This window comes from Lichenostomus cassidix, chromosome 1Aa, assembly GCF_008360975.1.
Source record: "Lichenostomus cassidix isolate B80296 chromosome 1Aa, HeHo_3.0, whole genome shotgun sequence".
NCBI classification, from domain to species: domain Eukaryota; kingdom Metazoa; phylum Chordata; class Aves; order Passeriformes; family Meliphagidae; genus Lichenostomus; species Lichenostomus cassidix.
The window spans coordinates 31,638,692-31,664,943 of NC_139480.1; the positions used below are offsets into that span (position 1 = coordinate 31,638,692).

The 26,252-nt window shown below is 39.7% G+C and overlaps 1 protein-coding gene across 2 annotated transcripts in view; it reads right to left on the reverse strand.

The window, feature by feature from the left end:
• PPM1H (protein phosphatase, Mg2+/Mn2+ dependent 1H) overlaps positions 1–26,252 on the reverse strand; it is a 139,623-nt gene that overhangs the window by 73,663 nt on the left and 39,708 nt on the right. For both annotated transcript variants that reach the window (XM_085044168.1, XM_085044158.1), the window contains exon 2: positions 4,992–5,160. In XM_085044168.1, coding sequence (XP_084900294.1) covers positions 4,992–5,160 — 169 coding nt within the window. The remainder of the gene's footprint in view (positions 1–4,991; positions 5,161–26,252) is intronic.

Consider the following 26,252-nt stretch of genomic DNA (forward strand, 5'->3'; position numbering starts at 1 on the left):
ATTAATTTCCGGAATGTACTAGGAAATTTAATAAGCTCCAGGCTCCTCAACTGCTGACCTAGCTTTCAGGAAGGTTCAGCAATCTCCTGGGCTTTGCAATTGTAAAATATAATTAAGACATGGAGAGTTTTGGATCAAGCAATGGATGAGAAATCATGAGAGACATTGTGTATATATACACATAATATGTGCTCAATGTTATGAAGAAAAGAAAAACGGGGAAACCTTAGCAATACCTAGTGATCAATTTGGGATGTGCTTTTCAGGTAAGCTAGACAGCAGCCTTACATTGCAAACCTTCAGATTGCTGTTACGGAGCTAATTCCAAACAGGCAAATAAATCGTGTTACCGCTAAAGATTTATTCTGGGAGCTACAACCTACTCTGACTATTATTGTTCCAGATATGAACTAGACTCACAAAACATGTAAGAGCACAACTTGAGTTCTCATAAAATCTGAACTGGGCCAGCAATTGCCACCCCAATCCTCAGAGAAAAGTCTCCTCATGTTACCAATGATATGTTCAGCTGTCTGTGGGAGGCTACCAGTCTTGTGTAACACAAAACATATACACCATCCCAGATTCGTGGCAAAGAAAACTGCAGAATGAATAATTACGTATCCTCACATTACAATGACAATTAATAATGCATCCCATTAAGTTCTGCAGCCTGATTGTCACTATAACAATATCCTGGCACAGGATTTCCATTTTGCTTGCTGATGGCTTTCAGCATTCATCATGAAGGTACTCTGTAGTTAAAGGCATTTAAAAATAGTACTAGTGAAAAAGCTGTGCAATTTAACGTGAATGTTCTTGAATGGGGACAGACAGCAGATATGACTAATCAAGCAGCAATGGAGTGTGGGGGGTGGGGGGGAAAGGGAGAGAATTAGCTTAGGGTTGAATTTAAAGAGTCTTTCCTTTCACTGCTCTGCTCATTTTATTACCCACCCTTTCAAAAAGAAAACCATGCTTATGCTATTTAATAGGCTTCCCAGGATTTGTGTGTGTCAGGGTTAAAGAAATGCTCACCTCTCCATTTTTGCATTTCTGGCCTACCACCTCCTCCTTTCCAACCCTGGACTGCAGAGTCCATGTGGAGAGTCAAGACCATGAAAGTGGCACTCAGCTTGTGTGGACAACACATGGATCTCTGACTCCTTTATGCTGCATTGTCAAAGCACAGGGCTGGACTGATGGGGTTAGCATTAAACAACAATTACATAGTCTCAGATGTAGCTTATGTTTCACAAACTTCCCAAAAAGTAGAATAAAACAAAGATGGTATGTAGCATTCTGAAAGGTTCTGTGGAAAAAAGAAAAATCTGAGGATGATGAAAAGGACTCTGTTAAATGAAGAGAGACTTTAAGTTTCAGTGCCTGCTTCCCTTGTGCTCCACACCTTAAAAAAACTGAAGAAGAGAAGAACTCTTTCCTTTCAATAAACTTCTTCCCTTATTCTTTTTTCCTTCAGTATTTCTGCAAGGTGCTTCACCACACAGAGACAATTTCACATTGTGTGTTACAGTGGGATTTCCCTATGAGGCACTTACAGTATTTAGCCTCTTGTTTTCTTACTAAATACTTCCTGGGATGATATTCTATCATTCACTGTAGTGCCTAAAGCCAGCATTTCTAAATCTTATTCATACAAATTAAGTTGCACCATCACTACATTTAACACCAAACTCATACACTCCTTAAAAAATATTTGCTGACAGTGCTATGTGAGGACAAAACACAGTATTACACCTCACAGTATAAAAATATGAAAACAAAAATATGATATATTGTAGAAATATGCTTTTTTCCTGCCTTTTTAGATACAATCAGCCAACAGAAGGTGCAGTAAGGAAAAAATACTACTAACTGCCAGTGTAAGACTGCCCTCTAGTAGAAAACTTTCTCCAGAAATATGCTGCCTGTTTTGGGAAAATACATTACAAATTTAAGTACACCAGCTTTGGTCTAATAACATGGTAGAATAGGCTTTCCACAGCTAAATAATGAGTGTGACAGCACTCATTCCAGTGCCATGTAGAAAACAGACGTAAATCTGTAGATAAGAAGAAAACATATAAAGAACAAGATAACAAATAATTAGAAAACAGTATACTCTATTGTATCGATCAGCTGGCTCCTGACTTCAGATGTTATGCTCCTTTCTGGTCAAAACATGTCAGAAATACAATCAAGAACAGAAGATTTGAAATAAAAGTGTTTCTCTCAAGAAACTTGAAAGGGAGTGGCTGTTTCATCCAACATCAAGACAAAAGATACAGAATCAAACTAGGAAATACACTCGTGAAGAGAGGAAGAAAAATCAGAACACTCCATGAGATACTTCTAATACATACTGGGTAAGCAGATATTTATTGAGTAGATATTTACTGACAATCATGAAATTTCAGATGGATAAAAAGAACAGTTTTCAAAACCATGCATTTTATTGACCCTACCATTACATTGCCGTAACACGATCACAACTGTAACAATGGATAACATCAAGGTTAGTTAAGATGCCTTCCCAATAATTACACAGTTTTAGATCCCTGTATTTTTAATGCAATTTAATCTTATTAACTATGCAATGTTTGGAAAAAAGTTCATTCTAAGGAAGGTGATAAAATGAAGTGTGTGGCTTTTTCTCCTGAAAAGCTTTTGGTACTGGAAGCTAATCAGGCTTTGTGAAACAATGCTACAAAGATTTTTATGTCCCATGCAAGCCCCCAAAATATGTAAACACAGGCAAATTCAGCACAGTTACATTCACCCACATCCCACATGCAGAAGTCCCTGACCATGTATCTCACATGGTAGGTCTAGAACTTAAATGCGGTAGGAGTCCAAAACTAGTATCTCTGCACAGCACCAAGATGTGTGTACCCAGGCTGGTGTGTGCACAGGGGTGTTTGCAGTGTGTCTGTGTGCATGGCACAATGATACCCTTTGTGTCAAACAAATCAATCACCTGGACCACAGACACTGGTGCTTATCTTGTGTTTTCTATATACAGACAAGTACTGTGGCCAAATGCTTGCTTCATTAAACATAATTAATGCATAAAAAAAGTTAAATACACTCCTGGAACAAAGCATCTTCACAGACCAACAACAAGCAGTTGCATGGACTTTCTACGAAAGACTTTTTAAAACACAGCTTATTACAACAAATTCTGTTTTGCCTTGCATGACTGTATGTAGAACTCCTAGTCACAGAAAGTTCTGGGCCCAATTCTTTATCCAGGAGTTTGCAAAAATGTACTTGGAAAAAGAAATCACCACTGTCTAAATACAATGAGGAATACCAGCACACAGGCACTAAAATGTGATTTAAAGAAGGATTTTAAAGAGGAAAGAACAGGGCAATTTGCAAACCCCGAGAATCTGTCAGTTTGAAAATATTGCGGCAATAATGAAGTACGAAACAGAACAGGAGGAGAGAGAGGTGGGGAGGGACACAGTGCAAGAGGAATGCTTGTTTCTCAGGACCCCAATGAACCCTGCAGCCATCAGGTGTACCAAGCCATGGAATTCTTGGAGAGAGACTAAAGCTCCCTGCTAATCACCACCTGATTTAAAACAGACCCACCCACCAACCAATCAACAAAAAACTCCAAACCAAACAAAAAAAAACTCCAAACTATAAAAAAGGGCTATTTACAGTCCACTGAGAAACTAATAATCACTTAGGAACAGTTTGTGTTCTCTAGCATCATGAATGCAGCATATCCACAATGACTCCAATATTCAGACAGGGCATTTAGTATTACATATGAAATGTTAGAATTGAACACACACTATCAATCATTGCTGGAGGCTGTGCTCATGCTTAAAGAGCAGATGAAGTAATTAGCCAGTCAGGAAACAAGACAGATGAAGAATAGCAGATGATTGCCAGTAGATGAGTGTGACATACTTCACACTTCAAACAAATGAGAGAAGCCATAGTCTGCAAAAATCACTCAAATTTGTGTGCTGGATGACCTTACCCTACCTGCATAAACCAAAAGATTCCCTGCTTTAGTAGTTCATTAAATTAGAGAAGGTAGGTATCTTCCTGATGTTGGCTGAAGGTGTGGTTTAGTGGCTTAGATATAAGACACATTTTAGCAGCCTATATGGTTCATATAGGTCTTTATCTGAGCCCTGTGTAGGCACAGTGAAAACAGCTGCTAATGCAGCATCCACAGAGCTCCATGTAGTGCAAATGTGCCTACAAGGCAGTGCAGGAACTTAGAAGGAGCAGATGGAGCTTGACCTATGTTTGTGGCACCATGAGGCATCTCTGTAAATTATACAACCATATAATAGTTTGGGATGAAACAGACCTTAAAGATGATCTAGTTCCAACTCCTCTGCCATGGACAGGAACACCTTCTACTGCACCAGCCTGCTCAAAGCCTCATCCAAGCTGGCCGCTTCTCTGGGCAACCTGAGTTTCAGTGCCTCACCACCACCCTCACAGTAAAGAATTTCTGCCTAATATCTAACCTAAATCCTCTATTAGTTTGAAGTCCTTACTCCTTGTCCTGTCACTACAGGCCCTTGTAAACAGTCCCTCTCCAACTCCCTTTAGGTACTGGATGGCTAGTCTAAGGACTCCCGGGGGGCTTATGCTCTTCAGGCTGAACAACCCCAACTCACAGCCTGTCTTCACAGAAGAGATGCTCCAGCCCTTTGATCATCTTCAAATTTCTCAACATTTATTTCAGAAATGAAACAAAAAGAAAAACACAGGAACATCCCCTTGCCCATCTTTAAATTAAAGTATCTTAGATGCAAGGAGCATTTTTCAATGCAAAAAATTAAGTAGTAGAGCTAAGAAAAATACAGTGAAGCATTCTGCATTTAAGCAGAGATAATTAATAAGAGATAACTGAAAAGATATGAAATATTCAGAAAACACCTTCTAGTGCCATGTTCTCGCATCTTTTTATATTTATTTTGTATCTTTCCACTGACAAGATATAAAAGTTTGCTTACTGAATTGTCTTTCAGCTGGAGACCTTCTCCATTGGGCAGCGATGACCTTCGTTTTGTTGAAGAGTTCTTGTTCGGTGTAGAATTACTGCCTCCAGCTTTTTTCTTCACAAAGAGGACTTCACAGCTGGCTTGATCTTCGTTGTGCGTGCTCTTCCCTGCATTTATTACCCTAAGAAAAACAAAGCAAAACAAAAAAAAGGAAAACAATGGCCAGATTAGCAAAGCACAGGAGCCCCGGTCTGTATCTCATAATACAACTCAAGACGTATGGAACCAAGTCCGGCAGTGTTGCAAGTACTGACTGAATTAAAATACCCAACTGCCTTACACAGATACAAACATACACACATGCATACTTGTTTATTTCCATACATACATACATGACATAAGCATTTTCTGCATAACTGTGTGAGTAAGAACCACTGGTGCCATGAGCATATTTCACCCCAAGGCATACCATACTTCTTTAAAAAAGAGACTACTTCATGGACAAAGTTGATAACACATATGCCTCCCAGTTGAAACATAAGACCCCCAGTTGCTTTTCTACCTGTCAGCCTCTCTGCTATAAATAATGAATCTGCTGGTAAGAGTGTGCATTCTGTCAAATTCCAAGTCTTTGCACAAACAAAACACCTGCTATAAATCTACAAAGCTGTTACTGCTAACGGCAGTCTGTTCAAATGGCATATATTAGAAATGCTACAACTGAAATACAAAGGAAAGACTTTGACAGGCAAGTCAAACTTGCCTGTACCACAGCGATAGAGTGACAAACTAAATACATCCCTCTAGTACTGCACAACATAACCCCCTGCCCCCCAGAAGCCTACCTCAAACCATCTGTCCCACCTGCCCTGTAGATAACAAAAGATTTGCACGAAGAGCTGCAGGCATGCAAAAACCAGCAGTAAGAGCTCAGTACAGGCTTTAAACAGCCAAAGGTATCCCGAGACTTGTACCACAGCTTTCTTCCTTTGATCAGTGATGAGGTTGAAATAACAGCTACTCCACCAATAAGTTTTTAAAACCTTAATCAGAAGCCTGCGTTATCCAAAATACTATGGTTACTATTATCCATCTCAGAACAGTCAAACTCAAACACATTTTCCACTTTCTGCATGAGAATCTCATCACAAAGAGACCAATTTTGTATCAGTTGACAGTCCTAGGTTCACACGGGGAAAGCTCATGCAAGCTGGGATGATGTCTTGTTCCAACCAAGCAAAGACACTGTGACTTTTCCACAATCCACCCACTTCTCTTTACTGAGAGGTTTGGGTCAACAAGTTGACCAATACTCAGAGACAGTATTACCACGAGTGAACAAACACTGAGTTTCACATCAGGCACACAATGTCTTGAGAAACAACTGCTACCTCCCCAGAAACTAAAACAGCTTAAAGGCACATCATAATCTGGATGGCAAGTTCAAGACTTACCTGACTTCTTGATCTCTAATGTTTTCATTACAGTAAAACTTTACACAATAGGAAAATAATTGCTAAGTGTTGTTGAAATGAAAAGAAAACAAAAACCAAAGGAAGGCTTGCAGGGAACTCTACCCCCTTATGTCTGCTCCTGCTGAAATGTCAAGTCTGTGTCAGTCTTACTTAAAGGTAACACATTCTTTTGACTTTCAAGGAGCAGTGTAATGCTGTGACATGCAAAGGAGTATTCCTGCCTCTGAATAGAAAAAACACTCTTTTTAAAAAAGAAAATATACATCCACTACAATAACTGCTTTTTGAAATCGGAAGTTTCCTTACAGTACTAAATGCTACACTGCAGTCTATCTGTATGCATAATACCACCGTTTTTTTCCAAGTATGTCCTGTAAATAAACACTAATTGTAGATAAAATTATTTTGCAAAACACACAGACAGCAGAGATGAGGGAGCATTTATTTGCAAGGCACTTGTGGAGCAGTTTAACCACTCACCCCCTGTAGTGCTTAACCTTTGGGCAATTGCAGATCAAATACTGAGACACAGTAAGCTTCCCATCTGAAAATTCATTTTCTTGACATTAGGAAAAGTAGAAGCATATATTCAGAAATCAGGGGGAAGTGTCTGGGGAAACACACAACACACATGACAAGATCATAAATACCAAAGCATTTAAATCAGCTGACCCAAGACCTGTTTGTTTAATTTGAAATGCCACAGATATTATTAAAATACTGCAGCACCAGAGAAAGTGTCATTTTATCAGGAGCTAATCAATATTCAGTTTAGCCGACCAGTCTCCTTACTGATGCTGCTGTTTTCAATTCCATTTTTTAAAAGCAGCAGAAGACAAATAAGAGATAAAAGTGATTCCTTACTAAAATCGCTGCTTTTCTTCCACTTACTGTTCCTTACAAAAGTCACTGAACTACTAGAGTTGTTCTGGTTTCTAAGCTTAGTTATGGACTTCAGGACTTATATGGTGGAAGATGTTCTCATGTTTAATGACATGTCAAGTTATGCACACATAATATGGTATAATTTTATAAAGCTCTTACCAAGAAAACTTATCAATGCACTGAATACATTAGAAGGACTGTAAGAACAAAGTGACCCAACAGACTAGTTTGACAATCAGCTATCACAAAATACCTGGAATTGAAATTGCATACCATGCACCTTGCTAAAAGAGAATACGATCAAAAGGAACCTGGTAAGACTGAATACTGAGTAGACATACTCAGCTTCAAACAACTCTGTCTTTGCTGACTTTTGAAATCCTTTTCTTTCTGCAGTTTCCTAAATCCCTCCTCCAGGCAATTCTTTCAACCAGCTTTCCAATGCTGATTTCACTGTTGTCTTTCCTCCTTGCTGTCCCAGACTGCAACTTATCAGAACAAAAATCACATCTAAGCTGTTTACACAAATAACAAAGCAGAACTAAAAAGATATTCATATCACCAAAAGACAACTCTTAATTAGACCTCTGGAATTTTTTATGGAAAAAATCTACCCCTCCTTCCACAAATGAAGTGCCTCAGCTTCCAAAGAGTCCCTTCATTTTTCTGTCTAGCTAAAAAAATAAGTTATCCACCAATAAAGTGAACAAAATGAGATAAAACACTACCTTCTCACACATAAATACAAAAAAAACCCTCTCAAGCAAACAGTCAAACAAAAAAATTGCCAATAATTTCAATTCCCTTTTATCATTAATACTACTAATAATGCAGAGGAAAAAAAAAAGTTTAAAAACTAATTAAAAGAAGACCGAGGCCTACACAATTCTCTAGCTTACTTAGACATACATTTTTCAAGTGAATTCCTCCTTTTGCTCTCTCTCCAAATTTCTCAAGGCACTGATTAGACCTATGGATGATCACCTCCTTTCCATCCTTTCCCTCCTCTCCCCCAATACCTATATATCTCCTATCCAATCTTTTGCAACATTCAATCCAAATAATGTATCTAATTTGGATCAGAAGCTCCTCTTTTAACAAAATTCACAGTCTCTACTGTGTCAAACACATTTCTCAGTAATAAATAAATTATCTGAGGGTTTAGTTTAAGGTGTAGTGGTGCTAAGTAAAAACACATCCCATTTTCCAAACAGGAGCTTCCTGAAGGCTGCACAGTGAGGTGGTGGGGTTTGGTCACAGTTGAAGTACCTGCATCAACCTTGATGGACACTTGAGTATTTCATGAGACTTTATCTCAAATCCTCAGCTAAAAGCAAATCCACCAGATAGGAGCCAGCTAGTTTGTTTGGCTCACCATTAGCATTCTGCTGGTATCTCGCAAGACCCCAAAGCCCACCTGACCAAATGGAAATGTAGGTCACACCGTGCCTCCATTTCTCATTCAACAAGCAGAGCTCAAGTCCTGTGCCAAGGTCAGTGATTGCAAAATTCTAAGTTTATCTTAACCAAAAAAGGCTAAGTGAACAAATCCAAAACAGGCTTTGAGAGTAGTTTAAAAAAAAATAAAAAAAGCAACCAAACAAAACCCCACAAACAAACAAGCAAGCTTCAGTCTTTTGAAGCATTCCTATTCATCAGTCTATTTTTTTTTGCATCAATACCAGTACATATATTCTTTCCTATACCATGCTCTTTGATATTACATTAAGTTGTAATCAGCCAAAATTCCAAGCTGTGTTGCAGGAGGAAAGTTTCACCCACCAAAAGAAACCTGAATGCAGTTGCCTTACCTACTTGGAGCAAAATATAGCCCACAACAGAAGCTTCAAACAGGCTATGAGCTGCAGTGAAGGAACATTGCTTGTAAAGTGCCCTACAAGATATCTCTGCTTGGGGAACCTGTGCTCATTTGCTCCACAAGTACTTCAATTTATTAATTCCATACAAATGCAAAAGCTCTGTGTCCCCTCCCTAAAGGTTAGCACGAAAAAGAAAAGGGTATATCCATAGGCAGCTTGTTGTACACTGCAATTTTCAATTCTACCCTTCTCTGGGGTTTCAGAGTAGCAGTGCACACTTATAGTTTTGACTCTGAATGAATCAATTCACCAGGAAGCACAAAGCCCTTCTTACCCCTGCTCACAGGAGCTACAGCCAGCCTCTCTCCTCTTTCCAGCTGTGGCACAGACACAGTACTCCACAACTGCATGACACCAACTTGCAACCAACCCAGCTAATAACACAGAAGTAACCCCGAGGAACGAATACCACACTTGTAGACAACAGACTATATGTTCTTAACAGTTTTGTATTATAATTTCAACAGTCTCAGAATGGCAATCAAAGATACCATAAAAAACCAACTTTCACAGAAGCACTGCTGGCTTTTCTTCGCCCTCCCACCTTTTTTTTCTTTTCTTAATGGATTAGCATGTGAGTAGATGCCACTGCTTTTTTTCTGTGACATCTCACAATGTTAGATTTCCAGGTAGGTGTCTGTTTCCTCCCTTTCACCCACATGAGATTTATTTCTGTACTGGGAATCAACTTGAAAGGGATTTCCTTCTAGCTGTTCACCTCCTCCCTCAGATGAAAGGCAGCTTTTCAAGCAGCCTAAACAGCTCCATTCATTCATTACCGTAACTGTCACATTGTGCACGTCAAAACCAAAGCACTCACTGTTATTGTCCACTGCAGTCAGAAATTGAAGCCATCCCTGAATCGGCTCTCTAAATCCATGGGGCTAAACAAATCTTTCATTTTACGAAGCAAGGAAAAAGTATTTAGCCATACAGTCCTGCAGTGATGTGCTGTAAAAATATGGTTTCTCCTACCAGCAATTACATTAATACACTAAGCCAAGTTCACTTTGAGGCCCAGCTAGAAGCTATGTCACCTACCAAGTTAATAAGGACTAAATATGGGATTAAAATTGGCAAAGTAAAATACCATTTATGCTGGAAATTTACCACAAATTCAGTGTAAATGATCATAACCTGATAACACAGCTTGTCTATGGACTGCAGTCAGTGACATCTTCGAAGGGAAGTCCACTGATGTTATTTGTATGGACTTCCCAAAATGTTACAGTGCAGCACATCAGCCAGCTACACCTTCCAAAGAAGATGAAATACTAAAAGACTACAAAGAACAAAGCAGCTGTAGGTCACTGCAGGAATGAGCAAGCTCTGTGATCACTACACAGGGAGAAGTAGCTCTTTTTGATAATTAGCATGCAGGTACTGCAGAAGAAAACCAGAGGGTAAGCTCCGAGCAAATGCCGAGCCAGACCACTGGGATACAAAAGTGGTTAAGCAGGATCTCACTTCAGAGCTGAGCAATCTCAACCACAGTTGGCAATACTTGCCAAATTCTCCCTCCTCACTCCTTCTGTACTAGCTATCAGAATGGGGTAAGAAGAGGTTGCAAGCAAAGATGAGTTTCACGCTGTAAGAGAACCACCATTTATTTCCCACAAAGCACATGAAATTTCAGAAAATGCTAGGTCAGAATGCACATCATCCTATTTAAAGAACTTTGTCTGATTGTTCAATGCTTGCTGAAATATAAGCAAGAGACGCACAAGAAAATGAGAATAAACAACTTTGTATTGACCTTCTAGTCCAGTTTCCACTAATACACCTATACCTTTTTCTTCTTCTCTCTAACAATCCTGCTAATCTGGTAAAAATGGGCCTGAATTTATTTCCATGGTATTCAGAAAGAAGTTGCCTTAAAAGTTCTTCAAATTATGCTTCTTATATGAATAGTACATATTAAGTTTGGTGAAGTTAGCCTTCAGATGAGTATATTTGCACAAAAGCATTGAGATTTTTATGCATTATTAGATTTTCTTAGATTTTGCTGTTGATAAGGCTTATCTTATTATGTTATAATTTTATGTTATCTCATTATGTTATAACATTATGTTGTTGCTAATGCTTAACCAGCTTTGGCTGGTGTGATTAGTTTTCAGTTTCAAATTGAAGCAGAAGCATTAAAAAGAAAACCCTAAATAGGAGTGAAAAGAAGTGGAACTTTTCTACAGGAATATCCTTTATCGTGTCTCATTAGCCATGTGTGAATAGTCCCTGTAACTTTGCACATTAGGACTCACAACTGTTGAAATTGGGGCACCTGGTTCAATCTAAAGAAAGCACATCCTGATAACTTTTTTATTTTGTTCACAGACATTTTATCATGTGTGATTTTGCAGTCTTACTCATAAAGGGTGATCCTGAAAGTTTGTTGATAAGTAATACTTGATTTTTGACTGCATACCAAGAAACACATCATTGGATAGTGGTTATGAGCTGCTTTTAGATGAGAAACATATCTGGATCTACCCTAGAGGTCACATTCAAGATGAGAACCAAAGTTCTGCCATTTCTTTCCCTCTAATGCAAAGGAAAAGCAGCCACTTCCCTGTTTGTTCCCATGAGCTGTAAAACACCTTTGCATGTGAGGCTGAATATAGTTTTGACCATGAGCATCCCTCATAAGGAGAGCACCATAGCTGAGACACAGTCTGATAAAATGGTTGCATATGAGGACAGAAACCACTCTAGCTAAAATGATGAGAAGGCAGGGAAAAGCAACCTGCCCCTAATTGCTACAGCACTAGGCCTCTTGGGCCTCAGAAACATTCACTCTGCCCACAAGACCAACACTACTATTATTATTACACCACCAACTACTACTACTAACACCACACAAAACACCAACCAAAAGCTCAATTTGAATGAAAATATTTTTGTTTTCTTTTAGACTTATAAATGAGTGTCATGACAAAGAAGCATGAAAGAAACAAACACTTCCCCCTCCTCCCCAGTTTCCTTCCCAAAGTTCTACTTTTGAAAGCACATCTAAAATAAACCCTTTCTTCCTTACAGAAATGCCAGTTATATGCAAATAAAAGTTCTCCTTATGCCTACAGTGAAGCAAGTTATGTGTTTAAAGTAATGCAGTAAATCCCACATCATTGGACTGTGATGCTGCAGACTGTAGTCTCAGCTTCAGGGTTAAGAGAAATCAAGATAAATGGCTTATGCAAAACTGGTCCAAGCTTTAAAAAAAAAAAAATTATCTCTCATATTTAGCATGTGTGAAATTTAACCCCAAGAGATGAGTGGTGACAGTACTAATCCCTTTTATACAGTTGTCAATTGAAATTAGCCCCAAGATAATCTCTGCAAGTGTGACAGAGAAGGTACACATTTCCACAGATACGCACTAATGCCTTATTCACAATATCCCTCTACTGCAGCAGGAACTTGAAGCCCCCATAACCTGAAAGAAGTCAACCTGCTAATTTATTCTTAAAAGTCATTATCAAAACTGTGTATATATGAAAGCACACATATGCAAGGCAAGGGGGAGGGAAAGAAAGAAGAGACAAAACAGCTTTATTACCAAAAATCCACAAGTAAGAAATTAATTCAAAGCCACTCATATGTTGGTAATTTTTATTAATTAAAGAAAAACTACATGCTGCTGCTGGACTTTTACATACATCACTTTTCCTCTGGGAGAACATTAGCTGGCAGATCTGCAGGAAGCAGCCATGAGCAAAAAGCACTACGACTTTTTGCCATAGAAACGTGCCTCAAAACCCAGTCTTTTACTTCCGTTACTAAAATTGCATTCCTAGACCTCATCTTTGAAGCTGTTAAAATATACGCTAAATGCAAACCAATGAAATATCAGCAATCCTGAGCCTGAAAAAAAAAAGATTACAGAGAAACAGTAGCTCCCTTAATCTTGATAGATTATGACTCATCAAAACATTTGTAGTGACCATTCGTTTATTCCTCTTGGGGCTAAGAATCAATTCTGAAATTAGCTTTCCTAAATTTGAAGTATAAAATGTCACAGTAATTAATGCAAAACAGGATTAAGAAAATTTTGCAGTACTTCTACGTTATTTTCTATACATATACATACACACATACCTCTAAACAAAAACTTGTGGTGTTTCTCATGCAAGTGATGCAAAATTCAATTAAATACTATGTAATTGTAAATACTTATTTTTCATGTAATACAGGTCAAAGTACTTAATATCTTTTCTCAGTTGCTCAGCCATGACAGATGAAAATTTTCAAGTGCAATGATAATTTAGAGTGAAAGTCAACACAGAAACCCTCATAAAATTGGTGCCAGTAAAGAAGAATGACAGCCAAATCCATAATTTCTACCCAAGAGCAGGCAAATAGCAGTGAGCCAATGAGTGTCTGGCTGTGTGGACACACACGGCTTGGAGACAAGGGTGTCCTTTCCAGCCCCATCTGCACCTTTATCCAGAAAGAAGGTAGTGAAGCTCTGGGATCTACACAACACCTATTAACATGGTATGCCACAACCTCAGGGTAAATTGTGCCCCCAGAGGCTCCTGCTGTCCTTGCAGGGGGTGGCATGAAGAGATGTATTACCCACCAAGAGCAGAGGAGGCTCGACAAGGTTAAGAAGTTTTGGAAGGTGCAAAACCAGAGAGTCACAGAACAGCTGAGCTTGGAAGTGTCCTTTGGAGGTCATCTGATCCTAACCCCCCCTACTCAAGCAGGGCCACCTAGAACAGGCTGTCCAGGACCTTGTCCATATGGGAATGCAGAGGGAGCAAAGCACAAAGCAAGAGAGCTGTCTTACCTGATGTGTGCACAGGAACTCACCCTGAGCAGGAGCAGCTCACTGACACCCTGTGAAGTCTGAAAGGTCATGCTTCTCCAGCATGACTATTTCTTCTACTTGTCCTGTGCATCTGCTTCCACTACGAACCTTACCCTTTCCAAAGTCAATAGCACAAGCACCGAAAAAAACCTCAATCCAAGTTTTCACTTGTACACACAACAGGCACACGGGAAAACCTATAGACTGGCAAATACTCAGCACAAACACAGTAAGTAGGTCCAACATCAAATATTTTAAAAAGTGCTATAACTAAGGAGAATCAATTGTGCCCAGAGAGGCCTAGAGGAGATGGCATAACCTGGCACAAACTTAAGCAGCCCTGATGGGCTAGATCCTGCACAGCGTGACCAAAGGCACACACAATCCCAGAGAGCTCTCAACAACAACAAAGTGAACACCAGAACCAGCTGACTACTCTAATTTCCATGTAAACCTCTCCATGCCTCTCAGACCGCTTGGAAATTAAAATCTTGTCAAGATCTGTAAAAATATGCATCATGAAATAATAAAGTATTACGGTGTCCCTGCATCCTGCTACACCAAGGAACAACTCGCTTTCAGAAATTATACTTAGAGTTGTACAAACGTGAAATACTCATGCAAGCAAAGAGTTTGAATTTGTAACCCCCTTCTAGATTCTAAATAAATATTCAACAATGTATTCAGACTGAAAATAAAACCCCACAGAATTCAGCAGCTGAAAAATCTGTAAAATTAGCAGGAGAGGCAGCTTCTCAGGCAAAGGATGAAAGGCAAACTTCAAGTATCCCTTCTCTTGGCTTTCCCAATATAAGCAACCTTCGCCTTCTAATGCCAGTGTGCTACCCCGCAGGGACACCTGTGCAACGAAATGGGTTTTTGTTTGTTTTAATCCAAATCAATATATTTTCACAACTGAAGACACAGTACAGAGGTATAAATAGCAGATGATAGGGGGGAAAAGTCCTGTCAAAACTAACAATTCTGAAAAAGAAAATTATGAAGTTGTATCTTAGGATAGCTAGTAATGAGAAAGAGATTGTGCACTCCAGTTTAGTGCTATGCAACTGTGAACATCAAATACTGATATGTCTCTTTCTTGGGAAAATCCACTTGGGTTTGTCTTTGGTTTCAAGAAGATGATCCCTGAGCACCTTCACCTTGGCGCTGGCAGTGGTTCTGCATCAAGAAGCCAAGTGCTTTTAATCTGCTTATCTGCCTACATGTGTCTAGTCACCCACATGTGACTGCTGCTACAAGTATGGTCCCCAGAGATGAGATCTAGTCAGATGTCTATGGTGCAGACAGCTAAGTCTGCTTATTAAGTCTGGGTGATTAGCTCAAAGGGAAAGAGGACATCTGGGGGCATGATTCATCTGACCTATTTTAGTTGTTTACATAGCATGAAACGTGTCTTCCTCTTCACAGATGATAAAGCTGAGCCTAGACACTGACACAGCAGGTTGTCAGCATGTGGTCAGATGATTCCCACTTATGTGCCTGAGCTTATGAGGGTGGAGGGAGCAAAACAAACACACACACAAAAAAATAAAATCCAACAGCAAAAAAGCCCATCAACTTCTCTTTCAGTAAGGTTCTTTGCTATTCAAAATGCATTTTTCTCAAAATGCGTCTTTGATTTGTAAGTCCTTTGGTAGGACTAATAATGCCACCCCGTGCAGAGAACCAGGGTTTAGAGGGAAGCAGAAGAAACAGAAATAAATGCAGCAAAAATTATTTTTAAAATAAAGGCCAAGGATGTATTGGCACTATAGCTCCTGATGCAATATGTGACTTTAGCGTGGTGTAACTATTTAAATGCATGTAAAACAGCTGGTGAGATTTTTAGACACAAAAGGGGATAATTGTCAATCTTATTCACAGCAATTAAATCTGTATAGGCTAAAATAGGATCTATTGTTCCTCACAAATCCTGGGACTGGAGCCAGAAGTAACTTTAGTGGAACAGAAAGTTGGCAGCTCAGAACGGGGCTAAGAACTGTGTATTCTCTAGCATAACAGGGGAAAAGCCCAACCCACAACCAGGGACCAACAACAAGTTCAGAGCCTTTTTCATAAGAAAAATTTTTCCCCTTCTGAAACTACCAGGGAGATATCAGAAATTAATATTGAAACAGATGTTAACATAGACTTATCGCAGTCCATACCCCACACATGGAAATGTATCCAGCAATTTCTTCTGGTGACTGAAAAGAAGAAAGCTAGAGATTATTATTGCTATATTTAGACATTTGCACACTACCCAGATACATACCTTTGGAGTCATTGAGCACAGGATATTTAGATCAGCACAGAAAGCTGGATATCTGTTATTAAGAAGCCAACACTGCCAGTAGAGAAACAATCATTGATCTGCTCTCAATTCAAAATGATCAACAAGTGGCAGCACAGGATTTGCAAATCATTTGCCAAGGACAAAATACCTCCAGCAGCATTAAGTGATGGCTTCATCTGTATTACTACATACAACTGGCCCTTAACCAGCCCAGGAGCCAAGGCTACTCTCTTCATCCTCTCCCAGAACTGAGTGTCTGCATCCAAACTGCCCAACACTGTCCAGGCTGCTGCTGGGTACCATCCGAAAAACTGCCAGATTGCACAGGCCACAGCCATGCTGGGCACACACTAGTAAAACACACAAATGCATGACAAACACTGAAGCCAACACTTGCTTCAGAGTATTTCCCAGTACAAATGTTGTTTTGCCAGCCAGAACAGGACCTAAAATGAAGGGCAGTTTATCTCAGACTGCAGGCTCAGGAACCCCGGCACAGTCCTGTAAGGTCTCCAGTGCTGGACACCATCAGATGGGATACCTGGTTACATCTTTCTACTTGACAATTTCTCAGAAACTTCAGACAAACAAAAATTATTTTGTCCTACACACTTTCCCTTGAAAAGGAAAGCAAACTCCTCTTATTTCATCATGTGATGCATCTGAAATATAATTCTGCGATAAAAGATGAGTACAGATAGCTGCTGTTATGCACCATGAACAACATTATTAAAATCATTCCTCTTCACAAGACCTTTCTTCAAACCTTCAAGTGCATTACATTATTCATTGGAAGACTTCTTCTGCACTCAAGGAAAAATGAAGTGAATCACATCTTCTGCAGCAAGAAAATCTACTAATACCAAAGACACTTTTGCAGAAAAGCCCACATAGTTTTTGAACTAACTGGGATGTTGGTAAAGATGAGTCCCAGAAACTTAAAAAGGATGGTCAATTGGCAAACCCCAACTCTGTGTTGAGAAAACAGGCACAGCATCAACACTGCAATGTTGTGGCAATGGCAGGGTGAGAGCCATTCCTGTCTGAGCACCACCCTTTTAGATCACAAAGGCACTGGAAGAGATGCTTGAGCCACCTTTTGATCCTGGGCAGCTCTGAGCCCTGGTTCTTGCCAATTCAGCACTGGCAGGTGTTCTCCTGGCTGCTGCTCAGCTCAGCATGAACACGCTCCCAGTGCTGTGCCCAAGTTCCCTCTTCAGGAACATGCAGCACTAAGGTATCCATGGAATTAGTGAGGCAGCCTAAAGGATTCTCAAGCCAAACCTGACAAAGCGTAACTTTGTCTCATATCACCTTCATCAGTTCCATGACAAGTTTTTTGTGGTTCAAGCACATTCCTCCTAAGCTCTCTTCACCACTAAATACAATTGCAGTGTTATGTCAAGTCTTTTTTGTTTTGTTTTTTTCTTTATACACACTCTGTCTCAGGTTCCTCCTGCCAGGCCCCTTGGTTAAAGGGATATCCCATAGTGAGGCTACATCCCTTCTCCCAGTCCTCAGGATGGTATCAAGCTTTCTGGCCCAACTATTCAACCTCCTAGATGGCTCTTGTCCCACCACCAAAAGACTTGTTTCTCTTTTCTCATTGCTAGGAACTCTATAGACCTGCACCACCCTCCTTGAAGGGACGCTGAGGGAAGTATCTCCTACTTTGAGTCAACACTGCCCAAAGATACTGCCATTAAAAGAAAGAAAAATAAAAATTCCCAGTCATCTAATTTTATGACCAGCAATAAACAGAAATTTCATAGCAAACCAATATACACATTACTCTCTAACTGATTCTCAAAATTATCCTCCAGCTCCATAAGATTGTCTCCTAATATAAGGCAATAAATACAGCAGCTCAATACATATTACGTCTTGCCTTCAAATTCCTTAATGTATTGCACAATACAGTAGAATAACAAATAGCTTTTACACATAGAGCAAAAAAACTTGGAAGCACCTAGAAATTAAGAGAACAAAAATAAAGAAAATGTTTTAAGCATAAGAAACAGCAGCCTAATAAAAAATAGTGTCTATATAATACTGCACCTGTGTACAATCAGTAAGTTGTGCTTTATCTTATACACAAATATACACAGACACACACAAAAGTATTTTTAAAATAACTAATGAAACATCTGGACCATTCCATCTTTACACACTGGATTTCTCACTTTTAACTGATATCAATATAATTTTCCTTCCCTTTACCCATCAACCAGCTCAGAATACCCACCTTTTCTCATCAGTGTGTTTCAAGGGTAGGGGCAATTCTTCAATTAAGAAAAGGGAGATTCTTTACTCCACAGACTCACATAACCACAAAATATGATCACATCACCTACTGTACAAAATTCAATAGTGTTTTCTGAACCAGTTAAATTACCACACTTCCTTTATGCTTTCAACACAAACACACACATATACGCGTATATATACATACACATATATACATATACATACTAATCATACTTATATATATCTCCCACATATATATTTTAAGCAGGGATAAACTCATTTGCTTAGGACGTATTTTATTTACTATGCAAAGATTAAGCAATACAATCTCAGTGTTGAAATAAAATGCCCCACAGAATACTGGAGTAATCAGCCCAGCAATTAGAAAAGAAAGACTTGAAATACAGAGGAGTCTTCCCCTATTGGGAAGAGAAAGGAAAAAAAAATTTAAAAAGCAAGCAAAAAAATTAAAATTCCTCTGAAATATTGACTATATACATAAATACAAAATTCAGTCTTACAAAGCAACGACTTTGAGCAATGCATTTCTGAACAGAAGAAATAGGTCCTTCCACAGAATGGGGAGTGGTTGCAGCAGGGGCAAAGGTGTCTCCTGCCGCACTACCTGCTGTTACACATCTCTCTCCTTCAACACATATATTAAAAATTGTGTGGCCTCACAGGTTCAAACAAGGGAAAGAAGGGCAACCGAGTGAAGGCACACAAACTGACCTCCTCCAGAGCAGCATTACACACTCAGGGGTGAGCAAGCTGCCCATTTAGGTCTGCAGAGAAACCAGCCTGCAGCAGACAATGGCAGCAACTATGTCTTGCTGCTCCCCTACCCACTGGGGAATGGTGGTGCCAACAGGAAAGGAAGGATGCCAACCTTCCAACATGCCAGTCTGACAGCACACAGTCCTTATAAATCTGCTTCCATGCATAAACTGAAACAAAAAAAAAATCATTTCCTAAAGCATCTTCAGAACAGCCTTAGCACAGCTGTACTGTCCCTGATGTGTCAGAACTCCAAGGCAGCATTTTGGAGTAGACAGCAGGGAGCAAGTAGAGCTATTTCCATACTTTACTGAACATTTTATAAAGGAACATTACTCTCCTGCTGTAGTACTGGGACCAGACACCTCCAAGTAAATGCCAAAAGAATGGTCCACCTCCTGCCTGATGGTCTTCCAGTGTACGTGATAGCTGCTCTGATCTGTTAATCACATTTTCTAACTTGAACTTAGATAAATATGTCTCTCCATGTGTGATTCCTTCCCTTCTGTTATTCTGGCTGGTACTTCTTCCCCTTTATGAAGAAAATAGGTTTTTCCAGGAGGTTGGATGCTGAAGGAAAACTGCATGGGTTTTTTTTTGTTGGTTTTGCAAGCAGTATTTCTGCTTAAGAAGGCATGTTTTTTTCAATTACTGCAAAAAAAATTACTGAAACTGTTTAATCTTCTTACTTCCACATGCATGAAACTTTGCCCAGTCTTCTGGGTTTACTGTACTTTTTAGACCATAACTAGCCATTGCATATTAAATGAATTTCTCTCATAAAGACATCAGTGGAAGGCCAGAGGATTAAGCAATGAGTATCCCATCTTTCCCATTTATACTTGCATACAAAAACTTCACTGCATTCTATTTTCTTACCTCTATGATAACAGTACTTCCTCCACCCCTGATTTATCTCCTGCCTACAAGCACAGACTTAACTACAAGGAAAAAATATGTCAATACCTAATTATGATGATTTTGATGGGGGAAGAGGTAATTTTCTTCACATAGCCCCTAGCATGGGGCTATGTATTGGATTTGTACTGAATACAGTGATGATAATAAAGATTTTTTTTTTGTTATTGCTGAGAGGTGTATACATGGAGCCAAGGCCTTATAAGCTTTCTGTATGGCCACACTGAGGAAGAGACTGGGGTACCTGGGAGGCTGGGAAGAGGAACAGCTCAGACAGGTGATCCAAAATGACCAAAGGGATGCTCCAGACCATGTGACATCATGCTCAGTATATAGAGTGAGGAAAAGAAGGTGGGGGATGTCTGAAGTGATGTCATTTGTCTTCCCCAGCAACCATTACATGTGATGGAGCCCTGCTCTCCTGGAGATGGCTGAGCACCTGCCTGTCCATGGGGAACAGTCCATAAATTCCTTGTTTTGATTTGCTTGCATGCACAGCTTTTGCTCTCCTTTGACTCAGCCTACAGGTTTTCTCATTTTTCCTCCTCTGATTTTCTAGATGGTAGTTGGCATCACTGTGTATACTTTTTTTTTTGTTGCTATTTCCTTAATCAGATAATAGTACAATGTGCTGTGAAGTGTACCAACTAATATTCCCTTAGGATATGGTCTATTTTGAACATGACCCAAATATTTAGTAAAATTTTTTCTCTAGAGATGAAACTTTGTGTATAATTACATTTTGAACAGCCTCAATAATTAGTGCAAAGACTGATACAATGATAATTGTATCCATTAGACTTCTGTGCTTCCAGTGTCTTTATCTGCCTATGACCCCACAGTGGCCTTCAACTGGGCTTTAAATACCACAATAAAAAAATTAAACAAAAGCACCGTTATAGTTAGTTCTCAATAGTACACAGACTTTCAAAATTGTCTTGATTAAGGTAAGACTGATCATTTTTACCACGTATTAACAAAGAAATCCATTGTTTGGACATGGGAACAATACTCCCCAAACTGTTTAAATCATCTCAGGCTTTGTCCTTTATTGTCTTCAAAACACTAAGAGGGTTATCTTCTGTCACAAAGGCAGCATTGCTTCATTAATAGCCCAAGAAAACAGTGAGAGAAGGGGATCACAATCAGCTTATTTGCTCTAAGAATATTCCCTGCATCACCAACACTCTGCAGGCACTTATAAGACTCAATGGACAATACAGACAAATTAATATTCAGTTTGTGGGGCTGTTTTGCATATCATTTAGGTGCATGCCACGAGGTGAACACTCCTCAACCCCATCTAGACTGGGTCTCCAAAACACACTGCAACTCTATGAAGCTTATCTACTTGAAGAATTACTCTTTCAAAAATAAGAAGATCACCTTCACTTTCAATATATTTGATAATGTCTGTTAAATCAAAAAAAGAGCTATTTTTGTCACCATGTGAGGAAAGAGACTATCCATCTTGTCAAGTAAAGGGATGGGCATGCTTTTAAGCACTATCACTTCAGTCAGAAGTTAATGGAAACAAACAACAGCTCAGAGATATGAACAGAGCTTGAGATATCTCTGTCACGCTTATTCCTCACCTTTCAGGCAGTCTGATACTCGTAGCTCTTTGTATCTTTAAAAGCAAGTGAAAAACTGCACAGAAGCCTGAAACAGCCTAATGAAACAAACAGCTTTTCTTTCCAGCTTTGGCAGATTAGAACAACAATGACGTTTCCAAGCCTTTGGGAGCTAAATAAAAGTAATAAAAATACACAAACTAGCATGGGCAACTCTATAGATGAGCAGATGCACAGAATAATTCGTAAACAAAAACAGAAGCAAAATGTTTCCCTTCTCCTATTTGTAGCTTATTTGTATCTATCTCCCAGCCACACAGGCCGATAGTCTGTAACATATTCCTGGTGCTTTGATGAGTGCAGGATGCAGTGCCAAAGGCAGAACTGCTGCTCGTTAGAATACGCCAATTTATTCCCGATTTCAGAATATATTTCAACTACCTCTCACATATAAAATCAGAGTGCAGCTTTGTTTATATTTGCTGCTGAGAAAAAGTGGTGAACACCAGAGGACATAGCCTGCCAAGCACAGGCAACTCCAAGACTATTTGTCACGGTGTGAGGCTCCTCTAGGAGCTCATGTTGCAGCTCGGGGTCAGTGCCCCACCATCTTTGTTCTGCACCTCAGATGAGCTTTACTGATGACACATCTACAGGGATTTTCACTGGGAAGCAGTGGTTCAGTGTGAATGCACACAGTAACAAAATCTTCCCAGTCAGATAAAATGCAGCACAGCATACGCAAACCCATTTTGCCTGTGGTAAAACAACCCTCTAAATAGAGCTTTCTGACATAACCCCAGCACAGTAAGGAGGACAAACAGCACAAGGAATGCTAGTTTGGGGAGAGCAAAGTGACAGATGAATGGATCTGATAATGCATTATCAATGTAAGGAAAGTTAGGGTTTTTTTTCCCCTGCATGTTCTACAGTTGTCTTAAAGTAAAAATTAGTCTTGAAATTCTATAGACTGGTGCCCTCTATCAGCACTTCAGCAATCAGTAAGTGCAGTCCTTCAAGTGTTTAATCACAGTTTTTGATTTAGAAGTACATCTCTACATCTGAATTTTTTATTTAACAATAGGTATGTCTCTGTTACTTTTCAAATACATATTATTAATCAGAATATAATTCCTTTCTTCACATCTCTCAGATGAGACAGAACTGTAAAAATACACATTTTTTTCAGACTAAGAAACAGCCTTTTTCACCTATACAAAGGTTACCCAGCCTAGGTCATGGGACAGAAAAGTATGCCCTTATTCTAAATCCATACACCCCACCTCTCCTCCCTTCTGACCGCATACAAAGCTAGCAAGGCTGCTATATAGTATGTGGAGTTTCCCGCATCTGTGTTAAGACCTCCAGACAGGAGTTTAGCAAATATATTGTTCTATATAGATGTATCTTCTGAGGGTAAATGGCCACCCTTTTCCCAGTGGGTTTGTAGGTCAAGTCAAACTGGGAGAAGAGCCAGAGGGCAAATTTGGGGGTTTGCTCCCCAGTGGCTTAAGCACCCACGTCTTCTGGTGCCATAACTTGGTGTCCCCAGGCTGAGCAATGACATTTCTCAGCCAGTGACAGGGTGCTGATAGTCAACAGCAGTTTCCCAAATACCAGAAACAGGGTTTGCTACTTTCAAGACCAGGAAAACCAGTTCCACAGCTCAGCATCAAAGGATGGTTCTGCAGTTTAAACTGCTGAGGACTGTGGGTTAAACCTTCAGCAGTCTCAAAAGCAGCAAAGAAGGGGACATGGGATACTTAGGCCTGCATTCAAAGTATTTTTCCTATAAGTAACGAAGAAAAATAATTTTTGTTTCTTCATGTATAGTTACTTAGCCACAAGTTTCCTTTCTCCCAACTGTAACTAAAAATAATTACAACATTAAACATAAACAGCAGGTTCAAATAATCCCATTTTATAGGGACAGCTCATCACCTCAGGAAAGATCACCTCAAGGCAAAGAACTGATAGAATCAACACCTGCCCTCCCAAGGGTCACTAGTACCCAACTGGACTTATTTCTTCAAAAAACTGAAAGACCAACTTACAGTAAGGCTGGAAAAGCAAGTGCTTTTCCTGGCTACAGTTCCACATCCCCAAGATGAGTTAACTGTTTTCCTCTTCTCTCTGAACAGGGAGCTCAAACTCTGCACCCCAGGTATAAAATGTAGGTTGGTTTTATACAGTGCTTCTTCTCACTCCCCTCACCCTCTTCACCTCTAACCATCAGCTTTAGTAGGTAAGACAAGGGAAAAAAGGATTACAGCAAATTTTTCATTATCCAGCTCTATCTGCATACTCAGGACAGATTCTAATGCAGTAGAAACCAATATTAGCATTATTTTTAAAAAAGAAAAAGCTGGCTCCCACTCAGTATCTCATTTATTAGGAGATCACAGATATTCTTAGCAAACATTGGTAAAGCAGGATAAAATCAGCAAAATTAATATGTATTTGCACCAGCACTGAAAAAAGGCAACACCATTTTTACGTCATATCAGTCAAGCACACAGAGGTTTACCAATCACAACCTGCAATCACACCAAATATATTGGTTGCCTTAGGCAACTGCATTTTTTGCCTGAGCAGAAGAGATAACACAGGTATTGAATCAGATAAACTGTAATTTTTTGGCCAATAAAAGCCCATGTCAGTCCTATATCCTTCTAGCAAAATTAAAAAAAAAAAAAAAAAAGCTATGTTGAATCAAAGGCTCAGGATTCAGCTCAGGCACTAAGCTCTTATACAGAGTTTTGTGAACCTGACTCATCAGGCAAGCAAACAGGCAGCTGAGGCTTGATCACCCTCCAGGTGTGTTTATCATCTTCCCCAAAAGGATTTGCTCTGCCTGGTGGCTCTTCAGAAGCTGCCTCCAGTCCCCCACCTGCTCACTCGCAGCCAAACCAACCTCCAGTGACCAACACCAAATCAACATCTGACACGACTGAGCCACAGACACCGCACTGTCCTGAAGGACGTGACAAAAGAGTTCATCTGCTGGAGAACACAGGCAGGCAGCTCCAAGCAGGCTGCCTTAAAACAGCATTAGGTGGATAACACCAGTTTTTCCACAGCAGATGCCTGAAAATTTCTCCCTTGCTCAGCAAGACACAAAGCATCAATGCAAGTATGATGCTATGCAGGGCTTAGAAATCTGTATGTGTTCCAAAATTCCTCATCCATGGATTGTGAGGTTTTGAGAAAGCTGCTTCCATTTTAAACAAATTTCCAGTTTACAATCTTGGAAAAAATGGGCAAAAACTGCATCAGCAGCCTCCAGATTAGCCAGCCACAAGAAGAGTCCTGCTCTCAGTAAAGGCTCTTAAGACCTTCAAGTAAAAGTGTCAGCAGACCAAATACAAAAGCCTCCTTCTCATTGCCTGAAAATTCATGCTAGCTTAACAAAACAGCTTGTCAGTTTGTTGTCCTTCTCTTTTAGTACAGTAATGTTTGCATGCACCACAGGAAGAGGGAATTAAGGAAGAAGTGGTTTTAGACTGTTGTTCCTCCTTGGAGTACTGCCATAACCTGGTTTCAGGAGGCAAAACTACAACTTCCGTGAATTGTCTCTAAAGTTCCTTCTCTACAGCTGCATTCAGGAACAAAACCACCTGTATTGTTCTGGTGAGATCTCAGGATGTGAGACAGTGAACTAGACTACCGATAATGTGACCTCAGTACTGATCAAAGACTTCAAGAGCAGACAGAGGTGTATGGAGAAACAGAAATGAAAGATGATACAAAAGAAAAGAAAGTTCCAGATTTGGGTTGGATTTTTTTTTTTTTTGGGCTGAAACCTAAGGCTCAGATTTATTGCACCCTTGTCCCTAATGCTATCCCATGTTTTGCAGCTCACAAAAAAGGGTGCATGTGCTTGGACCTCAGCTCAGTATAGATGGTTTGTTCAAGTCAACAGCTTTGCCCTGACTTTGCAGGCAGGTTTTACAGCTTGCACTAAAGCTGCAGGCTACCCTGGCCACAAAGCTTTCACCTGGTTAGCTTTCTGCCAGCCACATTCTGCACGTGATCAATGTGTACCTTGAAGTGGTTTCTCCACTCAGCAAAACACAGGTTGCAAGTTGAACTCTGCAGTAGTGGAGAAATCAGACATGGTTATAAGAGAACTGTCCTATGCCATACAAGATTTCTTGTGTGCAACTTTCATGTTAATCAGTTCTCAAGTCATTTCAGAGAAAACTGTTCAATACCTACAGAAGAAAGTAAATTTGAGAGAGAAGACACGTGATTAGAGAGTCTTTTTAGCTTCCTGGTCATCACTTTAAGCAGCAGCTTATTTCGGAGGGTAGTTTTCAACTTCCAGGAGATGTGATTGAGGTGAGGGGGCACGGCAAGTGGCTTTGCCATTTGCAAGCTAATGAATTTGAACAATTCATCAAACTAAACCCAC